General features: G+C 38.5%; 7 protein-coding genes across 8 annotated transcripts; 2 read left to right on the forward strand and 5 right to left on the reverse strand.

Annotated features, from left to right (window-relative positions):
- Positions 1-214: 214 nt before the first annotated feature.
- On the reverse strand, positions 215-2500 carry LOC149717894 (saccharopine dehydrogenase-like oxidoreductase). The gene is made up of 10 exons (XM_089841333.1): positions 2184-2500; positions 2012-2118; positions 1730-1940; positions 1604-1653; positions 1280-1540; positions 1097-1216; positions 980-1036; positions 796-919; positions 637-718; positions 215-573 (listed from the first exon to the last, which is right to left on the reverse strand). The coding sequence occupies exons 1-10, from the start codon at positions 2344-2346 to the stop codon at positions 477-479; spliced, it is 1272 nt and encodes a 423-aa protein (XP_089697459.1). The 5' UTR covers positions 2347-2500; the 3' UTR covers positions 215-476.
- Positions 2501-2858: 358 nt separating this feature from the next.
- Positions 2859-13141, forward strand: Atg2 (Autophagy-related 2). The gene is made up of 28 exons (XM_089841324.1): positions 2859-3304; positions 3387-3555; positions 3622-3774; positions 3850-3952; positions 4152-4633; positions 4694-5020; positions 5090-5360; positions 5426-5591; positions 5670-5936; positions 6002-6075; positions 6138-6310; positions 6377-6482; positions 6547-7264; positions 7341-7482; positions 7546-7736; positions 7806-8086; positions 8155-8222; positions 8285-8611; positions 8680-8843; positions 8901-9166; positions 9238-9451; positions 9516-9683; positions 9751-9852; positions 9921-10141; positions 10202-10354; positions 10434-10555; positions 10618-10919; positions 11000-13141. The coding sequence occupies exons 1-28, from the start codon at positions 3137-3139 to the stop codon at positions 11231-11233; spliced, it is 6132 nt and encodes a 2043-aa protein (XP_089697450.1). The 5' UTR covers positions 2859-3136; the 3' UTR covers positions 11234-13141.
- Yif1 (Yip1d-interacting factor 1) lies at positions 11515-13079 on the reverse strand. The gene is made up of 7 exons (XM_089841339.1): positions 12929-13079; positions 12538-12812; positions 12370-12448; positions 12245-12302; positions 12027-12185; positions 11865-11958; positions 11515-11803 (listed from the first exon to the last, which is right to left on the reverse strand). The coding sequence occupies exons 1-7, from the start codon at positions 13077-13079 to the stop codon at positions 11648-11650; spliced, it is 972 nt and encodes a 323-aa protein (XP_089697465.1). The 3' UTR covers positions 11515-11647.
- A 465-nt stretch (positions 13142-13606) lies between the features above and the next one.
- Positions 13607-15844, reverse strand: LOC149717897 (NAD(P)H oxidoreductase RTN4IP1, mitochondrial-like). 2 transcript variants are annotated; one of them, XM_089841342.1, is made up of 6 exons: positions 15028-15844; positions 14852-14943; positions 14602-14795; positions 14348-14533; positions 14097-14277; positions 13607-14033 (listed from the first exon to the last, which is right to left on the reverse strand). In XM_089841342.1, the coding sequence occupies exons 3-6, from the start codon at positions 14757-14759 to the stop codon at positions 13833-13835; spliced, it is 726 nt and encodes a 241-aa protein (XP_089697468.1). In that variant the 5' UTR covers positions 14760-14795; positions 14852-14943; positions 15028-15844; the 3' UTR covers positions 13607-13832. The 2 variants fall into 2 exon arrangements, with proteins under 2 accessions (XP_089697468.1, XP_089697467.1); XM_089841341.1 differs by having other exon boundaries at positions 14852-14950.
- Positions 15845-16105: 261 nt separating this feature from the next.
- Positions 16106-18168, forward strand: Pex13 (peroxisomal biogenesis factor 13). The gene is made up of 5 exons (XM_089841332.1): positions 16106-16398; positions 16465-17099; positions 17169-17363; positions 17418-17537; positions 17631-18168. The coding sequence occupies exons 1-5, from the start codon at positions 16304-16306 to the stop codon at positions 17861-17863; spliced, it is 1278 nt and encodes a 425-aa protein (XP_089697458.1). The 5' UTR covers positions 16106-16303; the 3' UTR covers positions 17864-18168.
- Positions 18169-18790: 622 nt separating this feature from the next.
- On the reverse strand, positions 18791-22071 carry LOC149717899 (sodium- and chloride-dependent GABA transporter 2-like). Its single transcript, XM_089841327.1, has 12 exons — positions 21837-22071; positions 21520-21747; positions 20941-21366; positions 20748-20872; positions 20400-20667; positions 20238-20341; positions 20046-20170; positions 19866-19978; positions 19671-19799; positions 19400-19600; positions 19170-19328; positions 18791-19106 (listed from the first exon to the last, which is right to left on the reverse strand). Exons 1-12 carry the CDS (start codon positions 21978-21980, stop codon positions 18828-18830), a joined length of 2301 nt encoding a protein of 766 aa, XP_089697453.1. The 5' UTR covers positions 21981-22071; the 3' UTR covers positions 18791-18827.
- LOC149717900 (uncharacterized) lies at positions 22021-24677 on the reverse strand. Its single transcript, XM_089836713.1, has 4 exons — positions 24393-24677; positions 22561-23520; positions 22136-22405; positions 22021-22050 (listed from the first exon to the last, which is right to left on the reverse strand). The coding sequence occupies exons 1-4, from the start codon at positions 24447-24449 to the stop codon at positions 22021-22023; spliced, it is 1317 nt and encodes a 438-aa protein (XP_089692839.1). The 5' UTR covers positions 24450-24677.
- Positions 24678-26537: the final 1860 nt, after the last annotated feature.

Raw genomic sequence — 26537 nt, forward strand, 5'->3', positions numbered from 1 at the left:
TTGCCAAATTTCCCCAGTTTTAACTATAAACTTTTCCTCATTTTTAATTAATAGTCTGACCTTGAACTCTAAAGACTCGAGTTAGGTCTAAATATAATTCTGATTAGATTAAAACTCTTAACTTAGTCAGGCACTTGAAGGGTCTGGTCTGTTAGGGATGATGCGTACCAACGTGAAATATAAATTATCTTGAATCAACAATTCAATAGACAAATTTCCATTTGGGAAATCAAGTTTTTTATTACAAACTTTCAAGTACAAAAACTAAACACTTTTCTTTGATTATCTTAGAAGTATTAATGAGTTTTCTAAACTAGTACAATAATACGGTATAATATTAATATTGCAGCAATCCATTTAAGTAATTGGTCCAATTTTGTTATATTGCGTACAAAAATAAGCGAAAAATATCAAAACTTCACAACCATGCCACTATTTTGCTAACTATGTTCTTGCAGTTAAAAATACTTTTTGATCTACTCGGAAGTTATTTTGAATTCAAGACCAGCTTTGGTCAAGTTTTCAATCAAATTGGTGTTTTTGAAAGCTGTGGCTGTGGTCAACACTCCTCCCCTATGGAAAAAGTTACATAATTAGCTCGAAATTAATTACTTAAATAAGTAATTAGGTTTATACTTTAATGGTAATTTGTCAGTTTCTCTCAAAAGAGTCAATCCAGATTGCACCAAAGTTAATGAGGTTAAATTGTAACCAGGATCTAAAGAAAACAAAAGAATTAAGTTAAATTATTAAATTTTCCCGAGGAAATTTTATAATTTCCTCCTAAATCTTTACCTGGGCCAGAAACTTTGGCGGATATTTTCTTATTTGGTTTATCAGTATGTTCTTCAGTTGGACCACTAAGTTTTTCAGACCATCCTTCCCCAAATAACTCCAGATAAAACTTGCAATCTTTCATCTGAAATCAAACCAAATAATTAATTAAAGAATTAAATTAAGAAATTTGGTTTAATCATACTTGTTCTTCAGTAGGACCGCCTTCTTTAAACAATCCCATAGAGAAAAAACCAGGGTACTAAATGAAAAGTTAAATATTAGTTAAGAGGGCCTTTTTAAGACTGCAATACAGTCTTACATTTGTCAGTAATTTACGTCCAAATTCAAATTTGGTTAATATTCCAAAAATGGAAGCAAAAAAGGCCATAACAAATGCAGCCATGAGGCCTGGAACTTTGAAATAAGTTTGGATATGGACCTAAAATTAAAATAAGTATTAATATCATCTAAAGGAAGGAACTTTTACACGTGAAAAATGTACCGGTCTTTCATTGTAAATATCATAATTGGACATTTGAGATCGAATTGTGATGGATTTATCACTTCCCATGAATGGGAAACACCAGGAATTAACATTTTCACTGTTGAACAATAGACCCCTGTGCTTTAATTTTGGGGAAAGTTTTGGCAATCCTTTAGGGTAAATTTCCGCGGTTAATTCTTTACGGAGACCCTTAAGTTCCCCAAAGTGTGCCAGGCCATGAATTGCCGATTGCCAAGTTCCTAGATTAACATTATAACCCTACAATACAAAGATATATATTTAAATCACGAGGAAATTAAATGAAGCGTGGTAAAAAATTACTTTAGGCCCTGTTTTAACAGACATGTAGGTTTCAACAGAGTTAAGGTCTCCTAAAGGGAAATAAAAATATTTAAATGTTAAAATAGCCAAATTTAGGTTAATTCCTATTTTTTTCCTTGTTTTTACCATTGAAGTTTTGTTTCAAGAACTGAACTCCCATATCACACGGAATACTGTCCATTCCACAAGCACCAATTATGTAAACCCCAGCCTCTTGCGCGGCTTTATGGTATTTCAATTGCATTCCCTCTAAAAATTGAGGTTCACCGCTAACATCCAAATGATGAGAGCCATTTTCAACACAAGCCTTAACCACTTGCTCCCCAAAATGCCTATACTATAATTTTAAAAAGAAACAAAATTAATTATTAACTACGCCTTTTAATAAGGAAATAATTCATCACAAACCGGTCCAACTGTGTTCAAAATGATTTTGGAACGTTTGCACATATCAGCCAAAGATTTTTCATTCTTGACATCGGCAATAATGATTGGCACGTCTTTAAATTCTTCACCTGAGAAAAAAGGGTTTTTGATAATTCATAAATAGTAAAATTCATTATTTTATTATGTTAATTACCGCATTCATTTAGAATATCTTTAACTTTCTGCTCATTCCGGCCGGCCACAGCCCATTTTATAGACTTATCACTTCCTACACATTTACGCAATTCTTTGACAACGTATTTGCCAGTGACACCAGTTGCCCCAAATACGCAAATATCGAATTCTTTATTTGCCATTATAGAGGACTATCCGAATTTAACTTAATTAAAATTTTAAGCAATTTAATCACGTAACTTTCAAGCGTGCCGCCTCGCCTACACCGCGAAGAAGATAAGAATGACGCACTTTTCCGCTAAGGTCTAGTTTACACGTTCGACGCGACCGGTAGGGGCCCGGGGGGACGTGTCACGTCTAGAGAGAGGCCCGCGGCTGTTTTTTAGGCCTTTTCTATTTTATATTAGCATGGCTTAATTTCCTGTTTGAATAGTACTTAAAAAGCTGTCAAACTATGGCTATCGTTTTCCACTAAAATGGTCTATACTATCAGCTGACTCATGCTAGGGAGGGAGGGGTGGAGTTGTATAGGTTGAAAGGATATTGAAGCCAGGGAGGGTGGGCCGAGTAAATGTTTTATTTTCTTCCCCACTTTTTATTTTAAGGGGGAACAACTATAGACAGTTTTTTTTGCCCCATCCTTTCTTTGCCACAGACTGCTTCAATGGCGCAGACAGGGGAAAGAAATAACTTTTAGTACCCCTTTCATCAAACCAAAACATCAGCTGGTACTTGCTGCGCACACACAAATGTGCTCTTGAAAAGTTGCAACTTTTGACCAAGGCTTAACCAGCTTCCTTTGTTGCCTAATATTGTGTATTTGTGAAATTGTGATTGTGATTGTGAATTGGAATTTGTAATGGGTGTTAATTGTTAAAAAGCAATTAATGGCTTTTTATTGTTTTAAAACGCTTAGATTGAAAATTTTTACGCGTTAATTAGTGTATTTTAAATTGAACAAAAGATTGTGAAATGCCGTGGTATTTTCCATGGTCAGACGCGTTGAACAAACGCGCTTGTCGTTACCTTCTTCAAAGGTATCTCGGGCAGTTTCTTCAAGAAAAACTGTCATTAGATCAACTTAGTGTAAATTTATACAGTGGAACTGGCAAAATCAACGATGTCTATTTGGATGTCCAGGTAAGTTTCAGAAACTTAGTTTTGCACGCGTCTCTCGCGACTTGGGTTGAATTTTCGTGTACTTGTTAATCGCGAACCTCAGGCTCTCAACGAAGCTGGTGAAAAGTACCAACTTCCAATCGAAATTGTGGATGGATTTATCGGATCTATTTCAGTTTCTATACCATGGTCCTCCTTACTGAGTGAAAGTAGTGTAGTTGAGGTTCATGGATTAATGCTCACATTGCAACCGAAGCCTAGATCTCAAAGTGGTGGGGTTTCTTTGTATTGAAGTTTTTGGTTTGATCCTTTGGGTCTAACAGCGTTTAACGATTTAGTCTCATCAACGGGGTCCCTATGGGGTAGTATGGTAAGTAGTCTCCAATTAGCTGAAGAGTTTATGAAAGAAAGAACCTCTGAAGATGAAAAAGAGATTGATGCTGGTCAACCATTTGAAGCTCTTGAGCTTTTTGCTCAAACAATTGATACTGGTGTGTTTTCAGTCTGTAGATATTTAGCGAGGGCTATTTTTAAATTGCAATGTAATGTTTCTACACAATTGTTAGTATTTCGGAGGATAAAAGTAACATTTACCGATACTGTAATACGTTTGGAGCAAGTTTTGAAACCTGGAAATACAGGGACGGCTCTTGAGATAAGAATTAAACGGTTAGAAATCAAATTGCAACGCGTAGTTTTCAGACTAGGAAGATTGATACCATTTACAACAGGAGACCAAGCTACTTGGTACTGCACTTTGTCCATCAAGTAGCCTTGTCTCCTGGTCTAAATGGTATCAATCATCCTAGTCTGAAAACTATGTACACGCCTTGGGAATAGTAGTTAATGGGTTTAAACGCGTGTTTAGTCTCGAGTACTTTGATGAAGCGGGAATAGAAGAAACTTCAATTCCAGAAGAAATTTCTCAAGAGCATGTCTATCATCCTGTGGCATTTGCCACCAAAAAATTTCGTCTTGACGGGGTGTCTTTATACACTGACGAGTATTCTAACAAAAGTCAAATGTGGCGGTCTCAATGTTCATCCGACCCCAAGACTCCCAATAATAGTGGTGATATCTCTCCAGGAATTCTGGAGAGTGATTCGTCACCCGTTTCAATGAAACAGGATACAAAACCACCTTCCGAGGAAGATGGTGAAGAAAATTGTGATTTGGTGTTGATTACCAAACTAGTAGATCATCAAGAAGTTAGGTTAAAATTGAAACAGGATGACAATATCCCTGGACCTCAGGCTGAAGTTGAAATCAACTTGGGTCCATTCCCACTCTATCTTTGTCCGCGTCAAATACATTTACTCTTGGATATATTCAACAGCCTTCATTCTCCGAGTAATAACCATTAGTTGGGTTTCGAGTTCTATTTGAAATGACTTACACTGTCATTTCTAGGCGGGATTCAAAAATACCGAAATCCTAGCATTAATAAACCAATGGGGTTGGCGGATTTTACTCTAGTCGAACAAGAACTTCAAAAACATTTGACTCAGTCCACGGTCTTGAATAGAAGGTCATTACAACAACCTCAGGGATGGTCGACTCATTCTTTAGATGATTCCGAAGAAGATTTTCAACCGGCCAGAGGAACTAGTACCATGTTTGCTAGTAAAACCTCGGCCAGTTGCGATCTTGATTCGTCATTTGAGAGTAGGGATTTGAATGAGTCTGGTTCCACGGGGAAACCATCTAGCTTGTATAGCCGTCCAACAAGAACCAAAGGTATAAATTAAAGTACTGGAACCTTGTCAGCGGTGTTTTTAATTACCCGTTGTTCTCGGACTATATAAGTCCAAGAACTTTTAGATGATTCTTCAACATCGGAAGTTAGATTTCGTATGAGTTGTAGTAGTTTATGCGTCGTTATATTGCACGAAGACCTTAGACCGACGTCTAAAAGTTTTTCAAAAACTAGTCAGGAACTCCCTTCAACAAAACCGAGCTCAGTTTCGGAGAAATTCTTTGATGAACTAATTTCACTTCTTAATACTGGAGATTCCCTGAAAGATTTTATCGAAATGAAAAGCAAAATAACGAATATTTGCGGAGAAAACCATATTCGGTATTAATTTGTAAATGAAGCTTTGAAGCGTCAATGAAGCATTGACCACGCTGTTATTCCTATAGTTTCATGGCGGCTCCCTTAGTAATTGAAGGAAATCGTAAGACAATGGCTTCAGGGAGCGCCTTGTCTACTTCTTTAACGATAGCCGATATTGAACTGTTTGAATGTTTAATGGACAAGTTAAATAGTAGTTTATTCGAGGATAATGTAGTGCCAACGTACACTGAGGTGCGCATTTCATTTTGTTAAGTTTTTCTTCCTGACGCGTTGGAAGTGATCGTGTTGTTATTGTCTCCCACGATGTAGTTGCTAAAATTTTCGGGTGCTCTGCCTTACACCAAAGACTCCTCTTTACCTTATTGTAACGAACCTTCTTTGAGACTGAAGTACTTTAAAAAGACCAACTCGAGTCAAACTTTTCGAGAACCGTCATCTTCGCTATCTTTACAATTGGGACCAGTTCAAAGCGAAGTTGACATCACGATCGTCGATAGATTACATTATTTATTTAAATCGCAGTCGAGCACTTCGAAATTTGATCTTTCTCAGTCTGCCTTTAATCCGAAATTATTGGTAAGTCGGTATTGATGGACAAAGTGCGACAATTCCTTCTTAAATTGTAATTAAAAACCATTCAGGACGAAGATAGGAATCTGACAGCCGATCGAATGGATATTAATCTCTCTAGTCCATTTGTGGAGTTAAATATCCGGTATTAAAGTTATCACGCCATTCCGTGTTCATTTGGAATGTTAAAATAGCGCCTTGCTTTAGGTTCCCAGTTCCGGACTTGAGACCATTGAACAGTTTGGAACGAATGCCATGGTGGAAGAAAAATCTACGCGACGAAACTTTGATTATAGAAATGACTGACGTTACTCTGTCAAATGTATGGAATAATGACGCTAAGGAATCGAAATACGAATTACAGTGTAAAGACGCTCATGGTAAACGTTTGCCCTAACGTTTACTGCGAACAAAGTATAACAGTTAAATTTAAAATGCGCGCGCAGGACTTCTTCAAATGAAGCCTTCGGAAATTCCCATTTCTTTCGCGAGAATTTCAGTCGATCCCAGGGCTGACAAAAATTCGACTGAACATGGGTTTGATTGGCCTAGGTATGATTTCCGCCCCACATCCCTTAATGTTAACGTTGATTTCGTTTTCACTAATTACTATTAGATTGGTGCTTAAAATAACTCAAGCTAAAACTCCGTCGGTATTAGAAACAAACGTCTTAGAAGATGACCTCGACGACCTTCAGATGGCCACGTCGATGCATTCAATGTATCTGCACCAAATGCACACGACCCCCTTATCCCCCTTTGCCTCTAGAAAAATAGTCTACGACCGTTCCTCTCCGGAAGGAAGTAACAAATTCTCTAGCGTCGGTGGTGATACCGACCAAGTGGTCATGCCGGCTGACAAAGAAAGAATGTCAGAATTCATTGAGAAATCAATGTCAAACTGCGTCATGACTTTTGACATCAGTCTTCCGACGCTTAACTTAATCTTGCCAAGCAAGAACTTTTACGAAATTCTTTATAACCGAATATCGAATGATTTAGCTTTATGGGAACCCGCGGCTCCTAAACCCGTCGGGACCAACGAATCGGTTTACTTTGACGGATATCGCGTTAAGAATAGTTTACTGAAAGAGAGCTCGTACTTTGAGGCGTTCTCGGTTTGCAAATCGGGGGCGCAGTACGATTCTAGTTCGGATTCCGATGACGGTGGGACGGGTGGGAATTATTATTCGGTTATGGATCCCGCGCAAACGCAACTAGGTGGTTTCAAAGCCAGTAAAAACATTTTTCCATCCTACGTTCAAGCTCAAAGCAAAATGGCCATTAATGTCTCTATTGGACAGGGAATTTTAAATTTTTGTACGAAAGCTGAGGTTGGTATTAGCGGATCTTTCCTTTGGCCTACTTAATTAGCTTTCTTCTTAAAGTTAACGGAAACATTTCGCGTAGGAAAATGATTCCGAGGATTATCAGGGTGAATTTCAAATTAACGTTGAAGACGGGTCATTTTTCTTCGTAACTTATTACAATGGCGACCCAAATCTCGCTTTTTCATGCCTAAACTTAAACCAGGGTGTCCTTTTTCACAATGGTAATTTAATACCAACGTCAATTAAGAGTTCGCGTTAATGAGTCCATTTATGTTCTCCTGTAGGTTGTGTTCTAAAATCTCCATTGAAGAAATTAAAACCAGCCGTTTTATATTCTCCCGCACATTTGAATAAGACTTTATACCGATCAGACCCACACATACTCCCTCCAAACTCTTTGCAGTCTTCTAGTGAACAAATAGACCTTCTTTCTTTAGTTATACGAACGGGAATCGATCCCAACCAAGGATTAAAAGTTAGCGTCTTGCTTTTAATTCTAATTGTCCCCGAATCGAATCAGCGTCTTATAAGATAATCTTTCCAGACGTTTAAAGTCGCTGTGGGTTTACAAGAAGCCACTTTACGTCACAGAATGTCCTCCATGTCCCAGAGTTGGTTGAGCCAGTTCATTAACTTCTTTGACGTTTCTAACCATCCCGTTGTGGGTTACGTTCCTCCTCCTATTGTGACTGAACTTCATTTGCACTTGAATACTTGCGCGGTTGACTATCGACCTTTATACATCCCTCTTCGAGCTTTGGCCACTGTTAATAATTTTAGTATCTCGAGTAATTTAGCCGCTCAATCTACAACATCTTTGCTAAGGTAAGAACGGTGGAACATTCATCGGTAGTTGACGTCTTACCATGACGCGTTTTTCTTCATCCACTTAGAATTATTTCGGAAGAACTTTTAATTTACATTTCAAACAAAACTGACACGGAAATGGTTGATCTTAAAAGTAATTTAATTATTGTTTAATTTAATATTAGAGGAATTAATCGCGCGATGACCTTTTTTAAGACTACGTCAATGTTTTGGATACTGGTCTTTTCGATATTTCGCTTCGTATGTCCGACGGGAAAGATTCTTCCCAACCAATTCACGATCTGAGAGCCACAAATAACTGCGTGCACATTCACACTTGCGCGGATTCTTGTAGAGCTTTACAAGAACTAATAACGTATTTTGCGGCGGATGGGGATCTTTTAAGTACCGGGGACACATTTTTCGACGCCTCCGAAGAACCTTATTCCCTGGTTTACAATGGTTCTTACGATAACGAACCCGACACCCTGGTCAATAGGTTGATGGAAGAAGCGATGCAAGAAAGTCTGGACAATATATCTGGTATATAATTGGACAGAGGACACCGGTAAATTTAATCGCCGTCTAATTGTTAAGTACGTAATTGGCAGAGAGTTCCATCGAAGTTGAAGAGAGTGAGGAATGCAAAGAACCGGAAATCGCGACCGTGGAAACCAATCCTCCATACCTGGACGATAACAATTCTTTTCAGAATATGAGCCACTCCTCGGACGAATTTTGTATATTGGAAGAAGACTTAGGAAGCGGAATTATTGTAATTTTAAACGTATAATTCTAATTACGGTTATTTGTAATATTAAGATTGTTATAGCCTCCAAGTGGAGAGTCCCAAGTAAGACTTCTTTCACACGAACCATTCAACGTGATAGAAAACCATTTTGCCAAACCTATCGGACGCTCGGATCAACTTAAACCTCCTCCCCATTATCCCAAACCCGTTAGAAAATATACCTTAAGAGAAATGTCTTTAGTATGGCATCTTTACGGAGGATGCGACTTTCAAACGTTCGAAAGTAAACCCGAGAAAGAAAAAGTCCAAAAAAGGACCAGAATCGTCTCGGGTGATAATGATGATAGGTAAGTTTTAATTGGTTAAGCTTACTTATAAGTTGGTGGTCGCGAAACTGTAGGAGTTCAAACAATCCTAGCCTTTCTTCGTCACCGAAACACAAAGTTACGCTAAATTTGAAAAATCAGGGAAGCGACTTTAAGAAAATCTCTAATCACGAATCAATCTGGACCAATATTAATTCGGTTCAGAATGATTGCGCCTCTCCAGAAATTAGGTGTAGAAGTCCTCAACCCGGGATGGGTGGCATTGGCAGGTCCCACGATGTTGTTGTTGAATTACAAATGAACAAAGTAATTAAGAACATAGCGTTTTTCGAGTCGAGGCATATTTGGGACGACGATTTAACTTTTCTAGATGAGGTTTCAATACGACGTTTACCCCGAAAAGGGAGATTACGATTCACGTCAAGTTCTACTCATTCAGGATATAGAAATTAGAGATCGTTTAGCCTCGTCGGAAATTAATAAGTTCCTTTATCAGTTTTCTTCCGAAGCTCTTCCTAGGCAAACGCACGCTAATATGGTAAATTTTAATTGTTTAAATTGATACACGGTGGATGGTTTCAATCAAATTTTAATTCCGTGTTTAGCTCCTTATCAAAGCGGTTCATGTTAGGCCAGATCCTAGTATCCCAAAATCGGAATGTTCCCTTAGAGTGTCTCTAAAACCATTGCGATTGAATATAGATCAAGTAAATTAATTAACAATATTATAATTGTTGATTAATTTTAGTATAAATTAACCGAGTCGCCTCTTTAGGATACATTATTGTTTATTTGTGGATTTTTTGGGAAATTGTACGCGTCTGACGCTAGCTTGGATCAAATGGACGAAAATGTCCCGATTCAAACCAACATCGCCCCTGACGACCCTATAATTCAGTCAAATTACGCTGGGAAAGAACCTTTATCAAATTCGACGTTAACCGACTTATCAGACGCGTCTTCTTGTAGTCGAACGTCACCTCCCATTTACTTTAGGTATTATCCGGTATTCCACCTATTTATTTAGTTTAAATAACACGATTAAATTACTTGTAGGTCTTTCGTATTCTCACCTGATGTGCCAATTCAGTTAGATTATCAGGGTAAAAGAGTTGACATGGAACAAGGCGCGTTAGCTGGACTTTTGATGGGATTAGGTCAACTCAACAAATCAAAAATTATTCTTAGACGCGTCACCTTCAGACACGGGTGCGTGTCACTGTCAATATAATTATTTTAATTTAATTTCAAATTGTTTTTAAATAAATAAGACATTTTTGTCCCGTAGACTTTTAGGATTCGATCGTCTATTAGCTTATGTCATTAATGAATGGTTACAAGACATCAAGAAAAATCAGCTGCCGAGTCTTTTGGGTGGTTTGGGTCCTATGTACTCTTTTGTTCAACTCTGTAGGTTTATTACCTAAAATTTATACTTTATATATCTCGTAACCTTTGTAATTACTTGGAAGTCCAAGGCGTCAGGGACTTAATTTGGTTACCAATTGAGCAATATCGCAAGGATGGTCGCATTATGAGAGGAATTCAACGCGGGGCCAATTCCTTTACCACTTCAACAGCTATGGCCTTCTTGGAATTAACGAGTCGAATGGTTTTAATCATCCAAGGAGCCGCTGAATTCGCCTACGACATGGTTTCACCCGGACCCAGCGTGAAATCAAGGAGTCAAACGGTTCAAAAGAAATGGCATTTGAGTTCGGAACCTTTGGATATCAGGGAAGGGGTGGCGTACGCGTACCACGTTGTCCGCGAGGTGACCATACACTTTTTTGTTCGTCCCCGCCCCCCAAAGACAAAGAAGTTTATTCACTCTATTTATTATTAACTGAACAGGGTATCGGGGATACGGCAAGAACCATAGTTAGGGTTGCCTCTGAAGAACACGATCATAAAGGAATGCCTGGTGCAGTTGGCGGAGTTTTGAGACAAATCCCACCTATGGTTGTTAAGCCGATTATTTTAGCGACGGAAGCGACCAGCAACGTTTTAGGAGGAGTTAGGAATCAACTGGTACCAGACGCCAGAAGAGACGCGGTTGAAAAATATAGAGGACGGACTGCGCACTAAGACCTGGCCAGTATCGTGCTACTCCAGTTTGTATAAATCTTACGTTCTTTCAATTAGAATTAGGGGGGTTAATATAAAAATTACGCGACTTTTATCAAACCCTTTGCTATAAAATATGTAGCAAAATGTTTTAATTAGATTTAGATATCCTAGTTAACAACTAAATTAATTTTCTTCCCTGCAAACCCAGTAAGGCTCGGTAATAGTTAGGCAAAGGGAGTTTTTTTTTTTTTTTTTGATAAATCAGGGGGGGGGGGAATAAATCAACACAATGTTACGCATTTTGTAATTGCAAATAAATTATATTTTGATGCTCAATATAATAATCAGTTTTACAGAAATAGGCCATGTGTTTTTAATATTTTTAGAAAACCAATTTTAATTAATTATCTCCTCAACAATAGCATGCATTTTTCATTCAATGGCTTTCATATACACTAAGTGATACGTCAACCAGTACATCATAAGGGGTTGGCACACGCAAACCAACCCCACCAAATACAGAGTTCTTTTATTTCCTCCAGCATAATCCGCCGCTTTAGTCAACATGGCCACTCTCAAGGTTCTCATCTAAAAAAGTTTCACGTTAACGTAACTTTTCTTTTAGTAATGGTTGAAATTTTAATTTTACCAAGAAGAATCCTAATGAACATGTTGAGTAGATTAGTACACTCAAATATCCCAAAGATCCCAATGGAAGGCTTACAAGTAGAGCAGCAATTATGCTAATTTAAATATATTAATTAAACATTATTTTATTTAATTGGGGTGGGGGGGGGGTTGCACTGTTTACCAAGTGAATTTGTAAGTGCAAAATGCCACAATGTCCAGTAATTTTAGGGAAGATGAGGATACACTCAATACGTAATGAGTAAGTAAAACTATTATGATTTCCAAAGCCACCCAACCTAGAGCTGAACTGGCTTGTTTTCCGAGTTGTTCGGGGCTAAATCTAAAAAAAGAGGTGAATTTTTAATTTTTATTGCATAATTTAATGTTGGAGGAACCAACTTATTCTGTAGACCAAGTAAATATCCAGCAGTTAATATATACGTAACAAATGCCATGGCTATAAGAAATTTTAAGTAATTAATTTAATTACTCAAGGGGATATTGATAAGGAACTAGATTTGTACCTGGGATATAAAGATCAGGGGCATTCACATCATAACGGGGAGCCACAGGTTCTTCTTGATTAAAATGAACAGCAAAATCCTTAAATTTAAATTAAATTAAATTTTAAATTAAATTTAAAATGAAACCCTAATCAATCTATTTAATAAGATGGTAATTTGTGGATTCACCTTGTGAGCAAAAGGGAAAAACAAAAGACCAATTTTTTTGGCAACATAAGCGGTATCTACTGCGAAATAATATTTAAGGCTGGCAAAGAATGAAACGTATTTTCCCATCTTTTGCTGAACCATCTCTTTCCCTTGTCCAGCCAAAACTTGACCATATTGCATGGCCATTGCAGCCATTTGGTCATTAACAAATTGTTGACCCATATAATTTCCTTGGGGTCCGGGTGGTGGGCCTCCGTAACCTGGAGGAGTTTGTTGGGGCCATTGGGGCATACCTTGAAGAAGTAATTGGACTATAATGACTCGACAGGGGGGTGGATTAGTCTATTTAGTATGTTACTGAAGTGACTAATGTTCAAGGGAATTAAATTATTGTATCTCAACAACTAACCTTGGGGGTAGGCCATTCCGTAAGGTTGACTAGCTTGGGAAGCATATGCAGGGTCATAATCATAAGGATAGGGTTGTTGTCCATAATTATAATTTGGCGGATATTGTGGGGGAGGTGTATTACTAGGTTTACTTCGTCGTTGAGGTTGCATTTTACAGATTATTCACAAATTCACTCAACACAGTTTGTTAACTTCCTTGTTGTTTTGTTAATCTAAAAGGAATGTAAGTTTCAGAGTTATTAGAGTACTTAAAAGCTTACCCGTATCTTCGTTACTATCCTCCTGATCGTTAATAATATTTTGTTGACTAAAATCACGCATTTTTCGGTGATTTAATGAAAATGAACCCATAATAATAATCCCAAAAAAAGTAAACTACGGCACTACGCTTCTTTGGTGCCAAGGCTTAGCAGAAACCACTTAAATTTTATCCCAAAATAATGAATAAGCTAAAAATAATTTATTTAAGATCACTTACAAACAAATAAATCTTTGATGATTTTATCTAAAAAATTATATATTTTTCGAAAATAACTATGATTTGGCCACTAATTATTAATTAATAACAGCTTAGGCGGTTGAATAACCTCGTCATTCGTCAACCGACTTGTCAAAAAATTACACGACAATCACGTGACGCAAAGAAGATACACGCCCCTGGCGTATATTTTCTTTGCGTGACGTGACGTCATGTAGGCTTAGGGGGGGATGGGGAAAGAGATCTTGTTGAGGATCATTTTGCTCTTGAGCTTCTTTTCTCTTCCGGTTTCTCCTTCCGGAGTCCGGAAAAGAGTAGAATTACAGAAACGACGTTAGGCACCGCGCTATTTATACATAACTTAAGCTTATGACATCTAATAGCGAAGTTTCTGTCATCTTTTGTCATTGAATTATGTATTGTGTTTAAAATTTTATGACAGTACGACCAACTGTATCTCCACTAGATACCCTTTCAAATGCTTTGATGGCAAATTGGAAAGGAAATACCTCTTCCACAATAGGCTGAATCTTCCCTTTCTCCATTAGCTCCTTTATTTGGTCTAAAATATTTTTATCAAAAGTTAAATTTTCCCATCTCTCGGCGGCTGATCCATTGGAGAAAATCTGGAAGTATTTTATAATTAAATAGGCCTATCATTTAGGCGTGGTTTTAATTAAATTGCATACCTGAAATAGCTCCGTTTTGGTTCTAAGCCACGTTTTGTTGAATAAATTATAAAAGGGACCTTTCTCTACCAAATTTTTAGGGAAAGGCGCTACTGCTGATACCACAAAACCATTTTCCGCGCAAATAGAAACAGATAAGTCGTGTAAAATTGAGCCGGCTGTGTTGAAAACCACATCAAACCTGACACGAGTTTTAGAAAAGGAATGTTAGTGGGCCTAAATAGTCAAAACATTAAATAAAATAGCAATACTTTTTCCTGGCTAGAAGTTCCCCTTCAAAGTCTATAACGGAATAAACTATGACGTCATCGGCACCCAAATATCGTACTAAAGGCAATCCCATAGTCGGCACGGTTGTGGTAACATGGGCTCCCCATAATTTGGCTAATTGAATACCTATAGCCCCGATTGAATAGCTTCCCAAGTGAATTAGGACCCTTAAATTATAATACACATTATTCTTGTAGCGCGACGTCCTTTACGCGTGATCCCTGGAGCTTGGTACCTCTTGTTTTTAGCCGTTTCAGGATTTAAATTTGCCTGATTAACTAGGGCATTCCAGGTTAACAAGGCAGCGTATGGTATGCTACTCGCGTTTTCGAAATCGATATTTTTCGGTTTTATCGCAACTTGATCCTCGCAAACTACCGCGAAATCTCGCATTAAACCGCATTCCCAGGGAGGCGAGAATGCCCAAACCTAATTAGTAATCAAAATTGCTAATATTGTATAATTAATTTAATTGTGTTCATTACCTCATCATCTGGTTTGAGCGCTTGCACTTCTTCCCCCACTTCTCGAATAATTCCGGCGCAGTCTCTCCCCGGTATCAGAACTATATCATCCACTAAACTCTAATTAAACGTGATAACAATTAAATCCTGGCTAATTAAAAAATATCAGTTTCGAAATCAATTAATGAAGATACAACCTTAATATTTTTGGTTGAGTAGCTAGAAGTTGATAACTTGTTGTGGAGAATTCTTATATCAACAGAGTCTATAGAAGCGGCTTTTACTTCAATTATAACTTCGTTAGGAGCGATTTTCTGCGGTTTTATTATAGTATCGCTGGTTTTTAGGCTCTAAAATGAAGAAAAACATTATGGACGTCTAAAGCGGTATTATATTATTTACGAATAATTTACTTTTATGCCTTGAAACCCCGTTGCAATTACTCCTCTCATTAAATAATCTAGTTGTACATCTTGAGGTACTTTTCTTGATCTTCTTTTCCGAATTACAATAATTGTTCCTCCTATTATAATAGCGGCTATCACAGAATATCTTATTTTCGGATCGACACCTGATATCCATTTATCTATAAAATTAACTCAATATATAGTTCATTAACGCGTATTATAATGAAATTCCAATCTTACAATTAGTTTTGGCGAAATTTTGTAATTTATTTATCGCTTGTTGAGCTAATATTTGGGTCCTATCTAAAACGTCAGAAATTGTTTTCTTTTGCATGTCTAGCTATTTATAATTATATAATTCTATCTATTATCTAATAAAAATCCGCTAAAAGCTTTCCCGATTACTGTAGAGCTCCTCTATAACGTTACTCTCAACATTAAAGATAGAGGTTGAATCTATAAATAATATGCCTCAGACTAAATTTAGATTCAAAAGAACAGAGGTGTTTTGAGAATTATGTGGGCCAATATTTTTAAGTCGCTTTCGAACTTCATACGCTTATTTTAAAAGAAAACGCTTCAATTATATAAGTGGAAAAAAAATTCTTCCGGATATTCGATTTGAATTTAGCGCTTATTTTATCACGTGACACACCAAATAGGCATGAAAAGATTTCCTGTTCAAAGTGAAAATAAGGAAAAAAATAAACATTCTTAAATTGATTTATTATCCTTGACTGGTGAAAGTTATTGCATTGGGTTTTTCTTATATTGGGAAATTAATTGAGGAAAACTATTAAACATAAATGCATGAACCACGTGGTTTATGACGCCTTTTGACCTATTTGCTTAGGGAGAGTGCGTAGCTGGCTAGTTTCAGTTAGATCTACATTCTACCACCTCACGACTAGCAGGAATATTAACCATTAATTTTTAGGAAAGTTGAGAGTATTTTAAATTAATTTTGTAGTATTATCAACGATGTAAGAAAGTTGTATGTTGGTTGGCAAAGACAAAATCGCGAATTTCGCAATTCATCAAAAATTTAACCAAGGCTTAGGTAGAAATGAGTCCCCCTCAAAGGGCTTGGAATAGCCTAGTAAATAGACAGAATATGAATCGCAATACGGGTTTTCCGGCAAATATTTTCCCTGGAAACTGGTATGACTCAACGTGAAAATTAATTTAATCGATATTAAGCCTATCTAAGTGACTTTTACGCTTCAGGAATCCCGATTTTGCCAATAGACTGGGTGTTGGACCAGGAAGTCATTTGGCTTTCCAATCAACTGGAAATCAAATTCCAAATAATAACAATACTAGCGGAGGAGACGCGAATGGGGGTTCTACATCTCAGCATTGTCAAGCGGCTCCTCCTTTACCCCCTAGACCAGAGCAACAGCAAGCTATGAACAATCCAGCTATGAATAGATACGGTGGTTTAGGAAATGGACTCGGTTATTCGGGATTTAATTCCTATTCACCTTATAGTTATTCGAGTCCAATGTATGGCAGCGGTTACTCCCCTTATTCAATGTACGGAAATAGACTGGGGTATGGGGCTGGAGGAGTGAGTGACTATTACGGAAGTGGCGCAGTTGGTGGTGGTGATAATTTCTTCAGAATGGCTGAAGAAAGTTCGCGGCAGGCATTCCAATCCATAGAATCTATAGTACAAGCTTTTGGTTCCGTTAGCATGATGTTAGAATCGACGTATCACGCTGTTTATAGTTCATTTAGAGCCGTGATTGGAGTAGCCGATCATTTTTCCAGACTGAAAAATCATTTGGCTCAAATTTTATCGACATTAGCTTTAGTTAGAACGTTACACTGGTTGTTTAGGAAAGCTCTGTACCTTTTAGGCATGTATTATTACTCAATTTTAAATTTAGTTTATATTTTAGTGTTAAAAGCAACTTAATATTAAATAGGTTTAAGTCGGGTTAACCCTGCCTCTGAAGGAGCATGGTCAGCAGCTGCTAAAGCCGCAACTGAAAACTTGGATGAACTTGATTTAAAGAGATCACGTTCTTCCTGGCCAATTATGATGTTCTTTGGAGTTGTTTTGGGAGCTCCTTGGCTAATATGGAAACTCTTATCCGCAGTTGACCCTGTTAAAGCCTCTGGTATGCATTTATTAATTATCCTTTTAACCAGCACCCATAATACCTCTTTCTTAGATAAATGGAAAACAGGGGAAGACAACCATTATGAAGCGGTGGCTAAATATGATTTTCAGGGGGAAACTCCTAAGGAACTTTCTTTTAGATCTGGACAAAAAGTTGTCTTGGCCCCCAAAGGTACAAATATTTCTTCCCTGGGTGTCATATTGCGGTATAAACTAAAGAGGGGATACGTGTTTTGTTTTTTATTTGAAATAAATAAAAAAACAGCCCTTCAACCCAAAATTCGTGGTTGGCTACTGGCTTCGGTTGATGGAGCTCAAACTGGGCTAGTTCCCGCTAATTACTTGAAAATTCTGGGAGCTAGAAATGGGAATAAAATTTTTGAAATGCCAACTACTTCTGGAGAAACTGTATCTTCCGCTAACCATCATCTAAGTCCTCCTCCACATTCTTCTAATGTTGCCCAACAATCCACTTCCAATGAAATGGAACTTCCTTAATATTATTATTATTTTTTTTTTATATTTCTTTACTTATTTCTGTATTTTTGTTTTTTTTTTATGATACGCAATCATTGAAGGATTTTTATTAACCTTATTATTGTTGAATGTCTCGCCAAACCCAAAAAAGTGGTTCATTTTTTTTCCTGTGGGTTTTAGAATTCAAAATAATTAAAAAAAAAATCCTAAATAGGCCTAGTTATTATATTTTTTATGTTGGCTTAGTTTGTGGGTAAATGGCCAATATTGTGATTATTCTAAAACCCCCAAAATGTGTAGCAATTCATTAAATTTTTTATATGAAATTTCATTTCTTTTCTAAGTGTAAACGACGGATTAAGGAAATAATTTATTTTATTTTGCGGAGTTGGACCAGGATTACTATCAAGGTTTGTCGATAGATGGCGCAAAAATATTGAGAAAAGGTGGGTTTTTATCTTTTAGGCGGGAAATTTTGAATAAGGAAGAGCCACGTGTTTGGCTCCTTTTTCTATAGATTTAAAATTTTTTTTTAATAAAATGAAACATTTTAAAATTCCAAAAGTTTATTAATGAAAATGATTAGAAAAGGGGCATTGGTTGCCAATACATTGCACGAAAAATTTGATACAAAAATATTGCGTTTAAAATTGACCCATTAGAATTCTTTAACGAATTTAATGAGTTATTGCTGTAACCATTAAAGGTTAACTAATAGGAAATTGCGATTTAGGACGACGCTAATATTGCAGCACGAGAACAATGACGTTGACAAATGTTGAAGCGCGATATTTAGGATGATGACGATGTTGGAGCGCGAGATTTATGACGATGACGTTGTTGGAGCGCGAGATTTATGACGATGACGTTGTTGGAGCGCGAGATTTATGACGATGACGTTGTTGGAGCGTAAGATTTATGACGATGACGTTGTTGGAGCGCGATGTATAACGATTATAATGATGCAGCACGATTTAGACCAAACTTAATAATAAATTGGGAATGAATTTTGGAATGAGGGAGGGGTTTCAACCCCCTCCCAATAGAGCTCGACGAGGGAAGCTCTACCATTGGCACAAGGCGATATGTGATTGTCAAATGAATCGTCCAATACGTCATTTTCATCGTAGTATATCACGTTATTCCCAGAGTTCCCATTTACGAAATGAGTTGGGTTTTCTTCATCCGGAAATAAGTTCAATCCGTGCCTTTCTTTCCATAGAGCCCTGAAATCTTCATCCGGACTAAAAGCCTTCTTGATGTTCTAAATTTAGAAATTACGTTAAAGCCTATTGGCTCGTCTTAGCGCACGATTTAAATTACTTACCGATCTGTGACGCCAAAGTTCAATCAGAGCCATAATAGGAATAAGTCCAACGCTACACATTACGAAACCCCAGCCGATTAATTTGCCCCAGAATGGATAAACGTAGTCGCTTCCGTATATTAAGGGTTTCGTGTCCCAGAGAGTCCAAGCGCAAATGAACTGTCGTAAACGAAAAGGAAAAATATAAATGTTTGTTCGACTCAAATAAAACTACACGTGGTTATAATTACCAAAAGTGTAGCTGGTGTGATTGCTACCCAACATGTTTGCCAAAAATAAGATGGACGGCTACCCGTTGACTTCCTCAAATCCTTTCCCACTTTTCTTAGTCCGTAACCCCACATTAGAGACATTATTTCGAAAAGGGAGATGAAAATGACGCTGAATCCTCCTCCGTATGTATCCAACAAATTTAGGACGTACTGCCCGTTCTGAAAATTGATAAACGGTTCTTAGATTTTATTTGAACCTTACGCGAACGAGGTTTTCTTAAATACATACCCTCATGACGCAAAATAATCCGCTGATGAAGCATATCCCGCAAATAACCAAGGCCAGCTTAGTTCTGTGCTCCTTCATACGTGGAAGTTTGTCCAAAATGGTTGTCAAAATCACTTCCAACATGGCAAACTGTTCAATGTAATAAAAACACTTGTTAGTTCTTATTCCTAACGCCAAATACGCCATGACACTTACTTCACTGTCCAATCCTAGAAGCAATAACATGAAAAAGAACAATGCGCTCCAGATTTGAGGACACCATAGTCTACTGAGGGCTTCGGGAAACGTCACAAACGCCAAACCTTGACCTAAAAATAAAGAAAAATTAGTTTATAAGTCATTCTTTTGAACGTAGCAAATTTAAAGTTTTCGTACCTTGATGGGCTACTTTTTCAATGGGAATTCCGAGTTCGACAGACATGTTACCAAGTACGGAGAAAATTACGATGGATGCCAAGATACTCGTGATGAAATCAATGTAACTGATAATACTAGCGTCCCTGGAAAGTTGAGAAAAAAATAGATTAAAACCCCGAGAGAATTGAACAATCAATGATGTATTATTACCAGGCAATATGCTTTCCGGACTTGTTGAAACTGCCATACACGTAGAGACTTCCCATGGAAACGCTCAAAGAGAAGAAAAGTTGCTCAGCCGCTTTGTGCCAAACCTAATTGGATGATATAATTAGTAATTACATTTTATCACACTCGTTATATGAGTCATACCTCGAAATCTAAGAGCTTCTTCCATTCCGGAATAAAAAAGTACTCTAATCCTTTAGAAGCTCCTTCCAGAGTCACTCCCCGAACGATCAATATGAGAAGAATCAAGGATTGTAACGCGGCCGTGAAGTAAACGACTTTCCCGGAAGATCTGACACTCTTGTAAACGCAGCTGTACGTCATAATCCAAGCAATGGCCAAACAGATCATTAGACCATAATGGATTCCTCCCATGAACTCAAGTCCGTCGGAAATGTCCAGAACATACCGTCTAGGAATGACAGCAAAGTAAATTTAGTAAGTAAAGTGGTATTTAAAAATGATCTCTAGAATCTAGTTAACAATACTTACTCCCAGAACAATTCGGCTGAAGTATGAAGGGTTGCGTTAGTGCAATTCGCGGCCTGATGCGTGACATTGACATTGGACATGGTGTCGTTGAAGGCGGTAATAGCGTCAAATTCATTACAGTGAGGCTGCAATAATTTTTTTTTTAATTTAAGGAACAATTAATTTAGAGTAAAAGAGCAGTCTTTTAACTTACCAGTCCAGACTGACGATCGTAGCAAGTAGAGTTATCCTTGAGCCACCAATGGTCACATCCAACCCAAGGTAGATCCGCCATAAAGGTGTGTCCCAAGTAGAAAATGCAGTAGGATACGATGACGTTGTAATAGACGGAGACCAGAAACGCTACCACGACCATGGCGTAACCAATTCCCTTTCCTATCGAGCAGCATCCAAAGACGTCGACTGGTCCCGATCGGCAAAATTGACCCCAAGCGAGTTCCAAGTGGTACATTGGCTTTCCAACAAGAACAAGTAGGATGACGTACGCGAAAAGGAAGGCGGCCCCTCCGTTGCTGTAGGCCAAGAATGGAAACCTCCAAACATTTCCAATGCCTACCGAAAGGGCAACGCAGCACAAAATGAACTCTAAACGACTAAACCATTCGTTCCGATCTTTCTTCTGGAATATTATAAAAAATATTTAATGTGAGTATACGCGGATGTATAGTATAGTAAACGGTTGAACGACCATTCTCAGAAAGAGGCCGATTTTTGCGAAATTTTGGACCAAACACTTCATCCAGAACCCGGAAACTAAGAAAGAAAGACTTACCTTTTCCGAGGGCGAAATACTCGGTGTAGCTTCACGAGGGATCTCGGCCGACTCTCTGGCTCTTCTCAAGTCATCATTATGGGTATCATTTCTGCTCTCCTCCGCTCGGTAAGGTTGTCTTATTGGCGGCATACGGACCCTTTGGGACATCTCCTTTTCCGCCTCCTCTAGTCTACGTTGGTTTTCCAAAGCTTTCGAAATCTTAACCCGCCGCCGTTCACGTTCCTCCTGAAATAAGATCAAATGTTTCAAAGTTAGTAAAAAATAGGCCAGTTTACTTGCAAATTTGGATCGAAAACTAAAAAAGAAAGATCTACCTTTTTCAAGTTCATATCGGAGGGCGAAATACTGGGTGAAGCTTCACGAGCGATCTTGGCCAACTTGCTGGCTTTTCTCAAGCTATCGTCATTGGTATCATTTCTGCTCTCCTCGGCTCGGTAAAGCTGTCTTTTCAGCGACATACGGGCCCTTTCTGACCTCTCATTTTCCGCCTCCTCTAGTCTACGCTGGTTTTCCAAACGGTTCAAAACCCTAACCAACCGCCGTTCACGTTCCACCTGGAATAAGATTAAGAGATTTAAAGTTTTTGGACCGGAATCTAAGAAAGAAGACTTACCTCTTCCATCCTCGACTCCAACTCGGAAAGCGAAATGTTCAGTGAAGATAAACGAACCAGCGTGGCCTTCCTAACGACTTCATGCACGTTAAAGTCATAGTGTCTACTACCGATTTCCGTGATTTCGTCATCGCTTCCGCTCTCCTCCGACCGGCGACGATGTTTTTTCGTCGACATGGGGACCGTTTGGGATTTATTGTTGGCCGCCCCCTCTGCCCCATGCCTGTTTTCTAAACCGTTCATATCCGCACCCCTTCGCTGACGGTCCTTCTGAAATAAAAAATGTTTCAAGCTGTAGTACAAACGAGTCGTAAAGTGAACGTAAACAGGTGGTCGGACAATGTCGGTAGTTTGGTCAATCTAGTCGCGCCTTTTCGTATTGATATACTTTATCCCGAACCCAAAAACAAGAGAGAAAGACTGACCTTTTTCGAATTCCTCGGTGGTGGTAGTAATTCTTGAACGTTCTCGGCGAACCTAACGGTTCGACGGCCCTCTGGTGAAGATTGTTTACTGTCGTCACTGTGCATATTTTCGGCTGGGACATGAAGCTCTGGCGGGCTCGGTAACGGCTCCTTATCGGTATTTTCCAAAGTGTCCCGGTCGGTGTTTTGCAAAGCTTCCTGATCGGTGTTTTGCCTAGCGTCCCAGTCTGTGATTTGCCAAGCGTCCCGGTCGGTGATTTCCGAAGCGTCCCGATCGATGATTTCCGAAGCGTCCCGATCGATGATTTCCGAAGCGTCCCGATCGATGATTTCCGAAGCGTCCCGATCGATGATTTCCGAAGCGTCCCGGTCGGTGATTTCCGAAGCGTCCCGGTCGGTGATTTCCGAAGCGTCCCGATCGATGATTTCCGAAGCGTCCCGGTCGGTGATTTCCGAAGCGTCCCGGTCGGTGATTTCCGAAGCGTCCCGATCGATGATTTCCGAAGCGTCCCGATCGATGATTTCCGAAGCGTCCCGGTCGGTGATTTCCGAAGCGTCCCTATCGGTGGTTTCCGAAGCACCCCGATCGCTGGTTTCCGAACCACCCCGATCGCTGGTTTCCGAAGTGTCCCGGTGAAGCTCTGGCGAACTCAGTAACGACTCCTTATCGGTGTTTTCCAAAGTGTCTCGATTTTGATTCTCCTTTGGTATTTCGGATGGATCCGAAAACGACGCGTCGGACTCGTCCGTGTCCGTGACTTCGGGGATCGTTGATAAAGGCCGCATGGTGTGGACGAACTCGGGTGTTCTAGGGCAATAGTCTTCGTCCACAGCTGCCTCTCGTTCGACAGCGTTGTGTTTATCCAAAGTTAGATCGCTCGCCCTGATTCGGTAATATTCCGAGGGGTCATCAATGCCATTTTCGTAAATGACCACGGAATCGAATTTAACGGGTTCCAGCTAGATAATGTTAAGTCAAATCGTTACTTTTGTCAAATTAAAATCATTCACAAATGGTCAAGTAAAAGCAAAAGTTAATAATATTACATACATGTATGTAATATTATTAACTTTTGGTAAAAGTTTTTTCCCCACGAAAACGTTTGGTCGCTTCCAAACTGTTCAAGAACTTTAGTTCTAATTAATATTCATATAGTTTTATTTAGTTCTAATTAATATTCATATAGTTTTATTTAGTTCTATTTAATATTCATATATATATAGTTTTATATATGTATTATAATTGCACCAGATTTTGTACTATTTGCTTATTCTTGAAGGACTTTTTTTCCTTCGGAAAAATTTATCTTTGGGGTAAAACCAATCGTTCAAAGCCCCCAAATTCAAAGAAAGAAAGAAAAAAAAATGGTGGACAGTGGAGTTTTGCGGCACCGCTTAGCTCGTACTTTTCACTCCCCTCCCCCACCCCCAACGTTGGTCCCCGTGGTCGACTCGAGCGAACCCCAAACGTTCGCGCCTTCGGAAAACGTTGACCAATGTGGTTCGCGTCCGACATGGGTTTTTACACCTTTGAAACCTTTTTTCAAGGCGAAAAAATCGCAAACTGATTGAGCTAATTATGTCAAGCTCCCCAAAAGTGCGAATAATATATGGAAATTTAATTATAGAGTAATGGCAGCCCCCCTACCTTTGACCGTATTAAGCTCTATTGGGAAATAACATGGAGTGCCACTAATCTATTATTGATCAAAAGGGTAGATTGCTTTTTGGAAAATTACCGCAAAAATCGTTTTACTTCCCACAAAGATATTAATTTTTAAATTTAAACTCTAGGTTGCGTTAATTAGAAGTTATTTAAAGAATAAACATACCTGTTTTGCCGCTTCTCTTTTACTTTTTTTGCTGAAGGAACGTTTGATTCGTTCCATCCTGGATAAGTCCTTAGAACTCCGATAATTATTATCCAAAGGCACAAATTAAACTCCGTTAGTACGCGCGCGAACCATACTAAAATCCAATGTCCAAGTGATGATAAAAAGCACAAGTCCGGGAAAATATTCCAAGTCTGGCGGTGGTAAAGTCCTTCGAGATTCGCTACTTATTACCCGAAGAACCAACGAAACTGAAATTCCTCGAGGCTCGTGGTGACCTGACCAAAATCCAGGCCCCAAATGAAATGACGAAGAGCAGAAATGACCATCAGTAAATGTTCTCAAAAATTACAACTAAACCTTTCACCTATTCTCTCCCCCTCCCCCATTTCTATTGGATCAAAGGTGGCTCGTTGGAAAGGTCCTGATCCTGACCGTCCTCTTCTTCTATAACCCACCCTTTACTTGAAATAGATAGGAAAGGTGAAAGTTCAGGTCATTGAGAAGGGATTGGGCACTCTTTTGTACCAGATAATAGCTTCTTCAGGTGTTTTTGCATTCAAAGAAAGAGGAGTTGAAATGTCCACCTGTTTTTCTAAGTGACGTGGGCATACAATGGGGTGGGGGTAAACTTGAAAAATAGTGAGGTTTACTATACCATTGTTAAAGGGTTTACGCTAAATGATAAAGAAAGGGTTTTTTTATTTGGCAAAGGGAATCGACAAACATGCGGCCAATATTTTTGCTTTTCTACTTCTTAGAAGGGTTTTCCGAAACTCTGCTCTTGAGTCTTGACAATTCTTGTTATTGAATTAATAGAAAACCCAGTACAGAAATGTGTTGTTGTTAATAATCTATTTATAACAGCGTGCTTTGCTACAAAACTCTGCCCTTTGACCCCTAGTAAATTTAAATTTTACGATTTCGGCCAAAATTTACGTTTCATTAAATCGCGATAAAAATTTACAATTCCTTGCCTATATGCCTATATATTTCTTTCATTAGACTAATTAAAAGCCAAAAGTTCACTGAACTTTATTTCCCAATAGTTTATACAATGAAATATTAATACAATTTAGGGATTATGTGAATTAAATATCAATTTATCAAAACATTGTCCAAGAGAAAACATCATCCTTTAATTTTTCGGAAATAAAACAATGGTCTTCCTCTAAGTTCCATTCCGTGTTTCCGGGGAAGAACGCTCTTTAAGTGGACTCCACCTTTAACCTGTACCCAAAAAACACATATAAGTTCTAAGAACTTTCAAATAAAGAGTTAGGCTTTAGTGTACAACGCGATCTCGGTTTTTCCCCCTCTGGGTGGGTTGATCTCAACCCGTATGTGGGTTCCGTATACCTTCGAAAGTTAGAATAATATTACACTTTGCAATATTGTAAAAATCAGCTTCGAATTTGAAATCAAGGTATCTGAGCTTTCCCGGGTTTTCCCAGAGATATAACTCTCGAAGGACACACGCGACACCACCTTTTAAACAGCTGCCACGTGTTCGAACTTCGAATCCATCCCCCAAAGCTAACCCCTTTTATATCGAATAGCTCGCGTCTGTCCTTTAACGACCGAAGTCACTGAACGTTTATGAAATCCTAATTTTTTTTGTCCCACGCGGAAGTAAATGTACTCTTAACCTCGACTCTGAACTTGGTCAAACTCGGGGTGAATCGATTTCCCTCGGATTTACATTATATAGTAACTGTCGGTACCACCTTTCAGTAGCTTTCACCGGACTTACACAATAGAAAATGCGAGAGAAAATGTACCCAAATTTGGGTCACTGGACACTCGGTTGCTATTGGCAACGGTTATTAGTAATCACGACGCTTAGATAGTCCCTGAATTAACAAAACCGCGTGGACTGACCACGACGCGCCATAAAAATTAAACCTTTCACTTCCTACTTTTAGTTCGCGTTTGGAACCGGAAACAAATAGGCGCTTCTTCGACGTATTTCCCGCCAAAAGTGTTTCTCAAATATTTGATTGGTCAATCAAGTTTAATGAAATTATACTAGGGTTTCATTAGGTGGAGTTATTTTAATTAATCTAAACTGGATTTTCCTGATCATGTAAGAAACAACTTTTCGAGTTGATGGAAAAATATGGAATAATATTTAAATGAAGAATA

The sequence above is a fragment of the Phalangium opilio genome, unplaced genomic scaffold (genome assembly GCF_054372755.1).
Source record: "Phalangium opilio isolate 3A_F unplaced genomic scaffold, DU_Popi_V2 ptg000003l_1, whole genome shotgun sequence".
NCBI lineage: Eukaryota > Metazoa > Arthropoda > Arachnida > Opiliones > Phalangiidae > Phalangium > Phalangium opilio.

Excerpts from the sequence above, each read along its gene's own strand:
- LOC149717900 (XM_089836713.1), bottom strand. The coding sequence starts at position 24,449 with ATGGAACGAATCAAACGTTCCTTCAGCAAAAAAAGTAAAAGAGAAGCG. Across the intron at positions 23,521-24,392 it reads AAAGAGAAGCGGCAAAACAG|CTGGAACCCGTTAAATTCGA; the intron begins GTATGTTTATTC and ends AACATTATCTAG. Across the intron at positions 22,406-22,560 it reads CACCGAGGAATTCGAAAAAG|AAGGACCGTCAGCGAAGGGG; the intron begins GTCAGTCTTTCT and ends TTTTTATTTCAG.
- Pex13 (XM_089841332.1), top strand. The coding sequence starts at position 16,304 with ATGAGTCCCCCTCAAAGGGCTTGGAATAGCCTAGTAAATAGACAGAAT. Across the intron at positions 17,100-17,168 it reads GAAAGCTCTGTACCTTTTAG|GTTTAAGTCGGGTTAACCCT; the intron begins GCATGTATTATT and ends AATATTAAATAG. Across the intron at positions 17,364-17,417 it reads TGACCCTGTTAAAGCCTCTG|ATAAATGGAAAACAGGGGAA; the intron begins GTATGCATTTAT and ends CCTCTTTCTTAG.
- LOC149717899 (XM_089841327.1), bottom strand. The coding sequence starts at position 21,980 with ATGTCGCTGAAAAGACAGCTTTACCGAGCCGAGGAGAGCAGAAATGAT. Across the intron at positions 21,748-21,836 it reads CCGATATGAACTTGAAAAAG|GAGGAACGTGAACGGCGGCG; the intron begins GTAGATCTTTCT and ends ATCTTATTTCAG. Across the intron at positions 19,601-19,670 it reads GATTATTTTGCGTCATGAGG|AACGGGCAGTACGTCCTAAA; the intron begins GTATGTATTTAA and ends ATCAATTTTCAG.
- LOC149717894 (XM_089841333.1), bottom strand. The coding sequence starts at position 2,346 with ATGGCAAATAAAGAATTCGATATTTGCGTATTTGGGGCAACTGGTGTC. Across the intron at positions 1,654-1,729 it reads CTTGAAACAAAACTTCAATG|GAGACCTTAACTCTGTTGAA; the intron begins GTAAAAACAAGG and ends ATTTCCCTTTAG. Across the intron at positions 574-636 it reads ACTGACAAATTACCATTAAA|GGGAGGAGTGTTGACCACAG; the intron begins GTATAAACCTAA and ends CTTTTTCCATAG.
- Atg2 (XM_089841324.1), top strand. The coding sequence starts at position 3,137 with ATGCCGTGGTATTTTCCATGGTCAGACGCGTTGAACAAACGCGCTTGT. Across the intron at positions 5,361-5,425 it reads TGCGGAGAAAACCATATTCG|TTTCATGGCGGCTCCCTTAG; the intron begins GTATTAATTTGT and ends TTATTCCTATAG. Across the intron at positions 8,844-8,900 it reads ACTTAGGAAGCGGAATTATT|CCTCCAAGTGGAGAGTCCCA; the intron begins GTAATTTTAAAC and ends AGATTGTTATAG.
- LOC149717897 (XM_089841342.1), bottom strand. The coding sequence starts at position 14,759 with ATGCGAGATTTCGCGGTAGTTTGCGAGGATCAAGTTGCGATAAAACCG. Across the intron at positions 14,278-14,347 it reads GAACTTCTAGCCAGGAAAAA|GTTTGATGTGGTTTTCAACA; the intron begins GTATTGCTATTT and ends AACTCGTGTCAG. Across the intron at positions 14,034-14,096 it reads CCAAAACGGAGCTATTTCAG|ATTTTCTCCAATGGATCAGC; the intron begins GTATGCAATTTA and ends AAATACTTCCAG.
- Yif1 (XM_089841339.1), bottom strand. The coding sequence starts at position 13,079 with ATGCAACCTCAACGACGAAGTAAACCTAGTAATACACCTCCCCCACAA. Across the intron at positions 12,449-12,537 it reads TTTTCCCTTTTGCTCACAAG|GATTTTGCTGTTCATTTTAA; the intron begins GTGAATCCACAA and ends TTTAAATTTAAG. Across the intron at positions 11,804-11,864 it reads GTTCATTAGGATTCTTCTTG|ATGAGAACCTTGAGAGTGGC; the intron begins GTAAAATTAAAA and ends AAACTTTTTTAG.